The 12,654-nt window shown below is 39.2% G+C and overlaps 1 protein-coding gene across 1 annotated transcript in view; it reads left to right on the forward strand.

Annotated features, from left to right (window-relative positions):
• Positions 1–237: 237 nt before the first annotated feature.
• PROKR1 (prokineticin receptor 1) overlaps positions 238–12,654 on the forward strand; it is a 29,069-nt gene continuing 16,652 nt past the window's right edge. Inside the window, exons 1-2 of the mRNA XM_056567902.1 lie at positions 238–374; positions 5,969–6,548. Coding sequence (XP_056423877.1) covers positions 6,130–6,548 — 419 coding nt within the window. The 5' untranslated portion in view covers positions 238–374; positions 5,969–6,129. The remainder of the gene's footprint in view (positions 375–5,968; positions 6,549–12,654) is intronic.

The raw sequence follows: 12,654 nt of genomic DNA on the forward strand, positions 1-12,654 counted from the left end.
TACTACAGAGCAGCACAGAGTCAACAAAGCTCTCCCTCTGTGTATTGATTCCTCAGTCCTGCCTATAGCTGTAGGTGACAGAGATTTACTTCCAAGTTCTCTGCATCTATCCAAAGCTGCAATCTGGAAATAGAACAGCAGGGGACAGCAGCATCTCCTGTTCTGAGTCCGGCTGCCCATATAACCCACTATAGGGAGGTCCTTGGATTTTTCTCAATACACAGAAGCAGAATTTGGAAGCACACACTGTATCACTGACAAGGGAAGGAGCTGAACAAGCCGAGAGAAAACTTGATTATTTATTCAAGCACAGAGTTCGATTTTTATTCTATCAATGGCAACAAAGCATTTATCGCAGCTATTGCCAAGTACAGGTAAGGACTACACTTCCTTATTGCATCTGTATGTTTCACATTGTTCTTCATTTCTAAGTTGTTAACTTGATGGAGCTATGAAACCCTTACTTTTTATATTGACAAAACAGCTATGTATTCTGTTTACCAACAATGGTGTGTTGTTTATTTATGCAAAAATAAAACGTAACATTTAGAGGTAATGTTTTTTAAATTTTATATGTAAAATTATTTGAAAGAAAAATTGTTTGTTAAATTTTATTGATATTTCTTGTTTGGTGAAACGGACAACATAATGTATTAAATGGATAATGTGATGGCTAGAGATACATAGATGATGGATATAGATAGATAGATAGATAGGGGATACATAGATGATTGATAGATAGGGGATACATAGGTGATTGATTGATAGATAGATAGATAGATAAAATGGTCCAGAAGAACAGAACATCGACTTCAGCATAATATCCAGTTTGGGTGCACACCATCATATGGTTCCTGGTCAGGGAATCAAGACATCAATCCATAGGAAAGGATCGCTGCACACAAAGAGTCAAATAAAGTGCAGTGTTTACTACATCCTCAGCAAACAAAGTGCAATGTTTCTGTGGTCTCTAACCACCTTTTTCAAGCATAATAAGTGAGTCATACATGGGTTTTTGAATAATCCACTTTTACAATAAACAATTAATCAATCAATCAATATAGTGCAAACACATATTTCTATATTTTACAGTGAATCAGAAGGCCGAGGACACAGTATGTGCAAAATATAGTAAGGTGCATATATATAAAGATAATCAGTGCATGATCTCTTACAAACATAGTGCAGATTAAAACCAATAGATAATTAATACTAATAATGCTGAAATAAGGGTGGGCACTCACCACTGAAGCATGATACAGTACAGTATAAACACGTTAGCGTGGGTAAAGAACGATAGATAGATAGATAGACTGTTCACTGTAATAATGATTTAGTAATACTTAAAAACAGTTTCTTATTACTTAAGAAATTGTCATGGAGAGCGGGAACCTTGCATTGTTTAGTATTTTGGATTGTTTAGTATTTGGACTGATGCCTGGATCTCTATTTTTATTTCATTTTTTTTCCTCCAGATGTAGACTCTTAAGTGCATATGTAAAAACCACATAAAACACATTGAGGAAGTACATTTCACAAAGTCAACTCCACAAATCAGCTCTGTTCTATAGATTAACAGTACAGTTCATTACAGTTTTAGGTAGTTATTTTATATATTTAATACTACTTAATGATAATAGAGGGAAGACAGATAGCTAGATAAGTAGATAGATAGATAGATAGATAGATAGATAGATAATGGATAGATGGATGCATAATTGATGGATGGATGGATAGATAGATAGATAATTAGGAGGTATAGTTACATATAGAATATAGATAGCTATATTATAGAAAAAAATACCCATTGGGGACTGGGACTGATGTTAATGAGGATGACTATCTCTGTAAAATGGATAGATACACTATAGTAAATACATTACAGTATTATTTTAGTGTGTCAAATGGCCAGCTCTGCACTGCTACATCTTTATGCAGAATGAGAAGGGTAGTAAGAAACAATTTCTGTATGAAGCACTATTCATTAGGTGTGCCATAGCTTATAATATTATACATGCTTTTGACTATTCAGTCCTGTGTTCTCTATATTATCTTTTATTTATTTTCATGATCATTTTTATTACTGACGGAAAGTGATGGAGGAAATGTATAGTTATTTATCCAACATCTAGATTATAGATAATACATCATACACTTGTAGAAATGTGTTGCATTGTTTTACCCTGAAGTAAAAAGTTAGTTCTGTACATAGTTTAATCTGCTCTAGAATACAATACATCTGCACTACAAGGTATGATATTAATAGGAATGTTCCATCCAACTCTGTATTGTGACATTTGAACAGCATTTGACTGTTCCTCTTCTGTTCCTTTAATAAAAATACATCGCCTGCGGGAAGAGCTATTTGAGGTTTTCTAAGTGCTAAAATCCCTAGCTCAAATTCTATTATGTGGACAAGAACATTACATAGTACATTGTGTTTAACATTTGCTGAATGTAATCTGGAGCCTTGTTAGAATTCTAACCTACAAATTATATACAGTTCATGTACAAGCCAAGAGGCGTCTGTACAGATTCGTTCTTTACAATGACCTGATACCAACGTTTATTCACATTTCTGCCCGTGTGTCCTGTCTCAGTTACACATATATATATATATATATATATATATATATATATATATATATATATATATTTATTATGCAATGGGATTTTTACACATGTCCGTCGTCTATCAATTAATCATCCATCTATCTATCTCATATCTATCATTTATCTATCTATTTATCTATCTATCTCATATCTATCTATCATTTATCTATCTATTTATCTATCTATCTCATATCTATCATTTATTTATCTATTTATCTATCTATCTCATATCTATCTGTCTATCTATATATTTATCTATCTTTCTATCTATCTACCCATCTATACCATTTATATATTCATCCATTCATGTACCTGCATATCTTAAATTCATGCCATTTGTATCTTTGGAGCTTTAAAATGTAAACTATTTATCTATCTATTTTCCTGTCTGTCTATCAGGTAAACTTGTATTATATTATCATAAAAGTAATCATCTACAGTACAAATCTGCATAATAACCCTCTATCTAATTTTGTTTTTAATTATTATTCATCTTTTTGTTGTTGTTGTTGTTGTTATTATTATTATTACTACTGATTATAATATTTTCATTACTATTATCATTCTTTAGTCTTTTTTTTACTAATATAGAACTACTCTATGCATTCCCAAGGTGCCTATTAAGTTGAACATTTGGTTACATTTAGTTAGTTGCTATTCCTCCATTCTAGATTTAAACATTGTACGGACATTTGTTTTCATTGTGTTGCTCTGGTGTAAATTGAACTCCATCAGTTCTGTCTGTAAATGATGGAAGCAATAATCTTTTGTGAAGCTTCCCTCTCAAAACTATTGATTTGTGCTTAAAGCGGTTTAATTCCACGTTTCTCCTAGACAGGAATACTTATCTTCACATTCTTCTTCATAAAAAGGGTCACATAGCAGATCATGTAACATATTCCATTAGAAAACACAAGACTTATTCGATTACTAAATGTCTTCCTATTCATTAACTGTCTGTAAAACATGGTATAGTTGGCAAATCCTAACGTCGCTTGGTGATGAACAACAGCACAACTCTTACCACAAAGACACAAAGATTTATCAATCTGCCAGAAACCAACCAGTCTGCCATAACAACCAATCACAGATTAGCTTTCATTTTACCAGAGCTCATTAACATATACAATTTGAACGGTGATTGGTTGTTACAGGACAAAACCAGACAGTTATAGTTTCAGGAAGATTGATAAATCTGGGTCAATGAATTACAACGTCACAATTATTTATTATAGAAATGTTAAGAAGTAATTAGAAAACCTGAAAATCAGTTAGTGAAAAGTTACCAAGTAAATAGAATATACTGTAATAAACTTGCCAAATTTAATATATCACATTATTTTCAGGTAGGTGGAGACTCCAACTTCTAAAGCCCATGCTGATTTCTAGACCAAAGTGGCTTTTTCCACCTGGTTGGCTCATCCTAGACAATGGCTGACTATGCAACCTAAATTAAGTGACATGGAATGTACAAAAAGATAAAGAGGCCACCACCACTTAATTTTTTGAGATCAAAAGGGATGACAATATTCATAGGGGTTAGACTGCTACCTAACCCCCTAAAGTGGACTAGACAGTCTTCAAATGTGCCAGATTTATCAAAATGTATCAGGCTGATTGATAAGCCTGGCATATCTAAAGATTATTATTTGTTTTACTCCAAACCAGAATCATATGCCAAAATTTTGGCACATCTGGGCCATGCTCCCTTTGCTGAGACCACACCCCTTTGTCAGACCCTACAGAAAGGGGGAAAGGGGAAAAATTTGCCCTAATGAAGCACCTTATGTGGAAAAATAAAGATCTTACAGGGGGCTTAAGAGAAACATTTTAAGCATAATCGGGCAGATTAATCAAAACCTATATAGAGGAAGAGTGGTGAAGTTTCCCATAGCATCCAATCAGAACCCTTCTTTCATTTATTAAAAAGGCCTCTGAGGGAAGCAATCTGATTGTATGTTATGGGCAACTGCACCACTCCTTCTTTACACAGGTTTTGATAAATCTCCCCCACTAACTTTTGTAACAAAAATGTAAATTCTTTAAAAGTAGTAAAATAGATTAAAACCTATATCATTTTAACAGGTTAACTATGTATCTGAGCAATTTCTACTCAGGTTTTACAAATACAAGTGTTACACACAAAAAAAAACAGTCCTATGTAGGATAGAAATGCTACATGTAAAACAGTCCCATAAAGGATAGTATTGCTCCAAAACTCGCACCTTCAATGCGCTTCTGTTGATCTGTAGCGATCAACGTCATCAGGATGGCGAGGAGCCAAACAATCAATATAGTATAGAATGTAGACACAGGGAGTTACTCACAATGTGGCACTAGCTTGGTTACACTATATTGTGCCAATTTAAGTTAACCTGTGAATGGAAAATAGCATATATAGTATAGAATGTAGACACTGGGATTTACACATAATGTAGCACTAGTTTGGTTACACTATTTTGTGCCAGTGAAGTAAACCTGTGAATAGAAATAGCAAAGATCTCCGCCTGTAAGAGATCATTGGAGCATCGCAAAACCCAAGCACTCAGAGGTATCTGTCACATTTGCCCTACCCGAGTTGTGATCTCGAATTATATGTGCTCTCTGCGATCAAGATGCTGGTCAGAACTTGCCGTGGTGCAGGGAGCCGTGACTTACCGGCTACTGCTGCTCACCAAGTTAGCCTGTTACTCATTTTTTAATGGTGACAAGCTTACATGTTTTTTTGTGTGTTTTAATAAACACTAATTAAAAGTGACATTTTAGGCACTATCTTATTAGAAGGCGAGGAGGAAAAAATGAAAGTGTCAAATAAAGCAACTTTAAATGTAACGCAAAAAAAAACACAATATTGCATTTTTGTTTTATATGTTCAAAAAAATACAGTATATATATATATATATATATATATATATATATATATATATATATAGATATATGAAAAAAAATAACGGAAGAGCAGCACAACCAAAGGAAAATATGAAAAAATAGGTGGGTGCAAACGTTGCTCTTATATTTGTAACATGGAATAAAGCCACCTTATTTTTTCACTATTTTATGGAGTGCTGCGACTATCTTCTGCTATTTTATATATATATATATATATATATATATATATATATATATATATATATAATCAACCCAAAAACTTGTTGGCAAAAAATACATAGGAAATTGGGCAAAAGAAACTCCTTATTTTGGCTTGATCACTAAGGGGTTATTCTTTACATGCAATATGGTGAAAATGTGTAGAGAAGACGTTCTGATATCACTATGACTTGTTAGCTGTCACCTCCGTTTACCTTTTACATTGTGGTAAATACAATATTTTAATGACTTTATTCATTACTTGCAGATCAATTTTGGATCAGAACCCATCTGTCCCTTATCTCCCATGGCCTTCATTAAAGATATGTTTTGGAATTTCGAGACTGCTCCCCATCATTTTTTATCTTAGTAGAAGCAACTTCTTGTGTATTCAGTCAGTTCATTCTTCATATATTAAATATAACTCTCATGATGTCTCTAACTATGGATTACAGCAGAAACTTAACTTCTCTACCAGACTACAACTACAGTGACTATGAAATAGATGATGATGACGTAACCAAAACCAGAACTTTTTACGCTGCAAAAATAGTCATAGGTGTCGCTCTGGCCTGCATTATGCTGATTTGTGGGATTGGGAACTTCATATTTATTGCAGCGCTGGCAAGATACAAGAAACTCCGAAATTTAACAAACCTTCTGATAGCCAACCTTGCCATTTCTGATTTCATCGTGGCCATAGTTTGCTGCCCTTTTGAAATGGACTATTATGTTATAAAGCAACTTTCTTGGGAGCATGGTCACATCCTGTGCGCCTCAGTCAACTACCTAAGGACTGTCTCATTGTATGTTTCGACCAATGCCCTACTGGCGATAGCTGTTGACAGGTAGGTCCTGCTCATCTTCTCTAAAATTTTTACTTAAAAAGTTTACCAATGTAAAATTGTCAAAACTGGAAAAAAATTACAAACTATTCATTCAATGTTATCATGTTTGAAAAATTATACTGTAGAATTTGTAGCAAACCGATCGATTGTCCAGCACAAATAAAATACAGATACTTGTGTCCTTTATTTCATATTTTATAACTATGACCAGTGAGGTACAGGAAGCCACACGTTCAGGTGTCAGCCACCCTTATTTATATGACTTACTGTATTAGATTCTTTGTTGAAGGGGTTCTCCAGGTCTCAAAAACCTATTAGGGAATTCTGAGTTAAAAAAGAGGGGTCCTTTGTTAAAATTCTTGGTAAGGGTGGAGGGCAGTTACAAAGATAATCTCTTGCTTTAGAGGACCTGTCCTGGCCTGTAATAGAAAACCCATTGCTTTGAATGGACAATATGTAATACTAGCTAAGTACCCGCGTTGCCCAGTTTCTCCTGACTAAACTTTATGGGGGAGGAAGAGCAACATAGGAGAAAGTACTTGTCCTCATATCCCGACCTCATATCCCATCCACATATCTCGACCTCTTATATCATCCTCATATCTCGTCCTCATATCCCATCCTTATATCCTGACCTCATATCCCGTCCTCATATCCCGTCCTCAAATCTCATCCTCATATTCTATCCTCAGGTGGGGCTGAGTTGTGATGAAGAGATTGTAGGCTGAAAATAGAAGGAGGTGTGGTTTTGTGGAAGTGGGCATGACTTGTCGTTTTGTGGAAGTGGACAAGCCGGAACAATGCACAAAAAGGGTAGTATATAAAAGGGGTGTGGCTTTGCAAGATGGGATGTGGCATGCGGGAGGGTTGTGACTGACGCACTCACCAGGAGATGTAGAACAGAGCTTGTGGAGTAAGGTACTGGAAGTATTATACGCTTGCATGGGACTTTAGATGAAAACCCCACCCTTCACGTAAGAGGGTAGATTAGGGTTAATTTAACTATCATATATTTTTATTTGACATAAAAGTGACATGTGTACTAAGTTTCATCAAAATATCTCCAGCCATTTGGAAGGTATGCTGGAACATACATTTTCCATACACTTTCATGGGACTTTAAACAAAAACCCTGACGCTCGCAAATGGGGGTGAGTAAGGGTTAATTTATCCATCTTATGTTTGTAGTTGACATATAAGTAACGTGTGTACCAAGTTTTATCAAAATATCTTCAACCATTTGGAAGTGATGCTGGAACATATACACACATATGCCCATATTCAAAGACTTGTGTTTGTTACGCCGAGCGCTCCGGGTCCCCGCTCCTCCCCGGAGCGCTCGCAACATCCTCGCAATTGCAGCGCCCCGGTCAGACCTGCTGACCGGGTGCGCTGCGATACCTCTCCCAGCCGGGATGCGATTCGCGATGCGGGAGGCGCCCGCTCGCGATGCGCATCCCGGCTCCCGTACCTGACTCGCTCTCCGTCGGTCTTGTCCCGGCGCGCGCGGCCCCGCTCCTTAGGGCGCGCGCGCGCCGGGTCTCTGCGAAAACTTCTTTCCTCTAGATGTAAAGGATGCCCCCTTGTCATGGTTACTGGCCTAGGTATAAAAAAGATCACTTGAAAGATCTCTGTACTGTCCATTCATATATTCATACATTGTGATCAGATCGCCCCTAAGGCGTCTTTTCTCTAAACTAAATAACCCCAAGCTCGATAACCTGTCTTGGTCCTGTAATCCTCCCATTCCATTAGTTATCCTTGTCGCCCTCCTCTGCACCCTCTCCAGTTCGGCCATCTCCTTCTTATATATAGGTGCCAAAAATTGGACACAATACTCCATATGTGGTCTGACAAGAGATTTATACAGCAGCAAAACTATGGCCTTGTCACGAGCCTCTATCCCTCTCCTGATACATCCCATGACTTTGTTAGCCTTGGCAGCCGCTGCCTGGCACTTGGCACTAAAGTTGAGTTTACTGTACACCAGTACCCCAAGTCCTGTTTTGATAGCAGTTTTACCTAATGTCTTATTATTTAGCACATAATTGTACATTTAGTTTTTACGACCCAAGTGTAGAACCCTACATTTATCTACATTAAACTTTATTTGCCATATCTGTGCCCAAGTCTCCAAATTCCCCAGATCCCTCTATAATATTATGTTATCTTTTGCTGTGGTAATTACCCTACCCAGTTTAGTGTCATCTGCAAATATAGAAATTCTACTCTGTAATCCCTCTACATGGTCATTTACCCCTTAAGGACCCAGGACATACCTGTACGTCCGTTGGAATTTCGGTACACGCCGTGCGCCGGGCGGGGACCGGAACGGGATGCCTTCTGAAATCATTCAGCAGGCATCCCCTGCAAATGCCTGGTTGGGGTGCCACCTTCTCCGAATCCCCTTCAATTGGCTGGTCAGGACTGATCGGCGAATTGCCGGACAGGTGCAGGGGGGGGACAGTTTATTTCCTCTGCTCTGCGCGCCCCTGGAAGTTCGGGCAGAGCAGGAAAAGATGGCAGCAATGGCTGCGGGGGCCAGCATGGAGGGGGGGGAACAGTGACAGTCACCTGATCACGGGCTGCAAGCAGCGGGGGACTGGAGCAGGCAAGTGGATGCAGCGGGGTCAAATGCAGCAGTGAAAATCGCCGTAAAGTGATCTTCGCTGCTGCTTCTAGGTATTTTAAATCTACCACTCCAAGCATGCCCAGACAGCCAAAGGCTGTCTGGGCATGCTGGGAGTTGTAATTTTTCAACATCTGGAGGGTCATAGTTTAGAGACCACTGTGCAGTGGTCTTCAAACTGTGCCCTTCTAGATGTTGCAAAACTACAACTCTCAGCATGCCTGAACAGTCTGGGCATGCTGGGAGCTGTGGTTTTGCAACAACTGGAGGCACACTGGTTGGGAAACATTGTCTGTTACCTAACTCAGTGTTTCGTAACCAGTGTGCCTCCAGCTGTTGCAAACTACAACTCCCAGCATGCACTGACAGACCGTACAGGATACATTCACACGGGTGGGGGTTTATAGTGAGTTTCTCGCAGCAAGTTTGAGCTGTGGAAAATGTTCACTGCAGCACAAACTCCCAACGAGAAACTCGCTGTAAACCCCCACCTGTGTGAATGTACCCTAAAAAACACTACACTACACTAACACAAAATAAAAATGTAACACTACATGTACACAAACCCCTACACAGTTACCCCCCCCCCCCCCCCCCCAATAAAGATGAAAAACTTATGGTACGGCACTGTTTCCAAAATGGAGCCTCCAGTTGTTTCAAAAACAAAAACTTCCAGTATTGCCAGAAACCCATTGACTGTCCAGGCATGATGGGATTTTTTCAACAGCCGGAGGCACCCTGTTTGGGAAACACTGCCGTAGGGTAATTTTAGAATCGGAGGCAAATGTAATTCTAGCATCCGGGTCCGTCCATATGCAAATCCCTAATTTAGGCCGCAAATGCAGATGGCGCTCTCTCACTTCGGAGCCCTGTCATATTTTAAGGCAACAGTTTAGGGCCACATATGGGGTATTTCCGTACTTGGGAGAAATTTCCTTACAAATTTTGGGGGGCTTTTTCTCCTTTCATCCCCATACTTTTCATTTTCGCAGGAGGTGAAAGAAAAAAAAGAACCCCAAAATTTGTAAGCAATTTCTCCTGAGTACGGACATATCCCATATGTGGATGTAAAATGCTTTGCGGGTGCACAACAAGGCTCAGGAGTGAGAGCGCCAAGTACAGTGGTTCTGACATAAATGCAAAAACAAAACACCCACATGTGACCCCATTTTGGAAACTACACCCCTCATGGAACGTAATAAGGGGTATAGGGAACCTTAACACCCCACAGGTGTAAAATCTTCATTAAGGTTGGACGTGAAAATGAAAACTTTTCACAAGGGGTAATAGGAAAAAAAGCCGCCCAAAATTTGTACCACCATTTCTTCTGAGCATATAAATACCCCATATGTGGATGTAAAGTGCTCTGCGGGCAAACTACAATGCTCAGAAGAGAAGGGGCACTATTGGGCTTTTGGAGAGAGAATCTGTCTGGAATTGAAGGCCATGTGCGTTTACAAAGCCCCCCATGGTGCCAGAACAGTGGACCCCCCACCACATGTGACCTCATTTTGGAAACTACACCCCTCACATAATGTAATAAGTGGTACAGTGAGCATTTATGCCCCACAGGTGTCTGACAGATTTTTGGAACAGTGGTCCATGAAAATTAAAAATTTGATTTTTCATTTGCACAGCCCACTGTTCCAAAGATCTGTAAAATGTCAGAGGGGTGTAAATGCTCACTGCACCCCTTATTACATTCCGTGAGGGGTGTAGTTTCCGAAATAGAGTCACATGTGGTGGGAAGGTCCAGTGTTCTGGCACCATGGGGGCTTTGTAAACGCACAAGGCCCCTGACTTCCATTCCAAACAAATTCTCTCTCCAAAAGCCCAATGGTGCTCCTTTTCTTCTGAGCATTGTAGTTCACCCACAGAGCACTTTACATCCACATATGGGGTATTTTCATACTCAGAAGAAATGAGGTTAAAAATTTGGGGAGGATTTTTCTCCTATTACCGCTTGTGAAAATGAAATATTTGGGGTAACACCAGCAATTTAGTGGAAAAAAAAATGTCATTTACACATTTGACTTTAACGAAAAGTCGTCAAACACCTGTGGGGTGTTAAGGCTCCCTGTACCCCTTGTTACGTTCCATGAGGGGTGTAGTTTCCAAAATAGTATGCCATGTGTTGTTTTTTTTAGCTGTTCTGCACCATAGGGGCTTGCTAAAAGCGTCATGCCCCAAAAACCATTTCAGCTAAATTTGCTTTTCAAAAGCCAAATGTGACTCCTTCTCTTCTGAGCATTGTAGTGAGCCAGCAGTGCACTTGACGTCCACACATGGGGTATTTCCATACTCAGAAGAGATGGGGTTGCAAATTTTGGGGGGCATTTTTTCCTATTACCCCTTTAGGGGCTTCCTAAATGTGACATGCTGCTATTCCTGTGAAACACCTAAAGGGTTAACACACTTTCTGAATGTCATTTTGAATACTTTGAGAGGTGCAGTTTTTAAAATGGGGTCATTTATGGGGTATTTCTAATATGAAGGCCCTTCAAATCTACTTCAAAACTGAACTGGTCCCTGAAAAATTCAGTGAAAAATTGGAAAATTTGTGCTATACTTTGAAGCCCTCTGATGACTTCCAAATATCAAAACATGTCAACTTTATAATGCAAACATAAAGTACGCATATCGTATATGTGAATCAATATATCATTTATTTGGCATGTCCATTTTCCTTATAAGCAGAGAGTTTCAAAGTAAAAGAAAATGCAAAATTTTTAAATTTTTCATCAAATTATGGAATTTTTCACCAAGAAATGATGCAAGTATCGACGAAAATTTACCAATATCATAAAGCAGAATATGTGACAAAAAAAACAATCTTGGAATCAAAATGAAAAGTAAAAGCATCCCAGAGTTATTAATGCTGAACGTGACAGTGGTCAGATGTGCAAAAAATGCTCGGGTCTCGATCCCCCTGAAGTGATAGGATTGAGGTGACAGGGGTGCCACTCCTCCTATCCCTGCTATTGATTGGTCAGAAGCAACCAACCAATAGCAGATGGGGGGCGGGGGGGTTAAAGTTCGGTTCCCCCGCTCTGCCGACCCACGGTTGTCTGAACAGAGCAGGGGAACTGTGATGTGAGCAGCAGTGGCGGTCCCTTAACGGGCGGTGATCGGCGGTGGGCCCTCCTGCTGGTGTGGTGGGCAGCGATCCTGCTGTAGGAACCAGGAGGTTAGTAGTTGGTTGCTAGCAACATCTGGAGGGCCAGTTTGGAGACCCCTATGCAGTGGTCTCTAAACTGTAGCCCTCCAGATGTTGTAAAACTACAACTCCCAGCATGCCTAGACAGCTATTTGCTGTTTGGGCATGCTAGGATTTGTAGTTTTGCAACATTTGGAGGGCCACAGTTTGGAGATCACTGTGCAGCGGTCTCTAAACTGTATCCCTCTAAATCTTGCAAAACTACAACTCCCAGCATGCATGAACAGCAAACGGTTGTCTTGGCATGCTGGGAGTTGTAG

This window comes from Hyla sarda, chromosome 3 (genome assembly GCF_029499605.1).
Source record: "Hyla sarda isolate aHylSar1 chromosome 3, aHylSar1.hap1, whole genome shotgun sequence".
NCBI classification, from domain to species: domain Eukaryota; kingdom Metazoa; phylum Chordata; class Amphibia; order Anura; family Hylidae; genus Hyla; species Hyla sarda.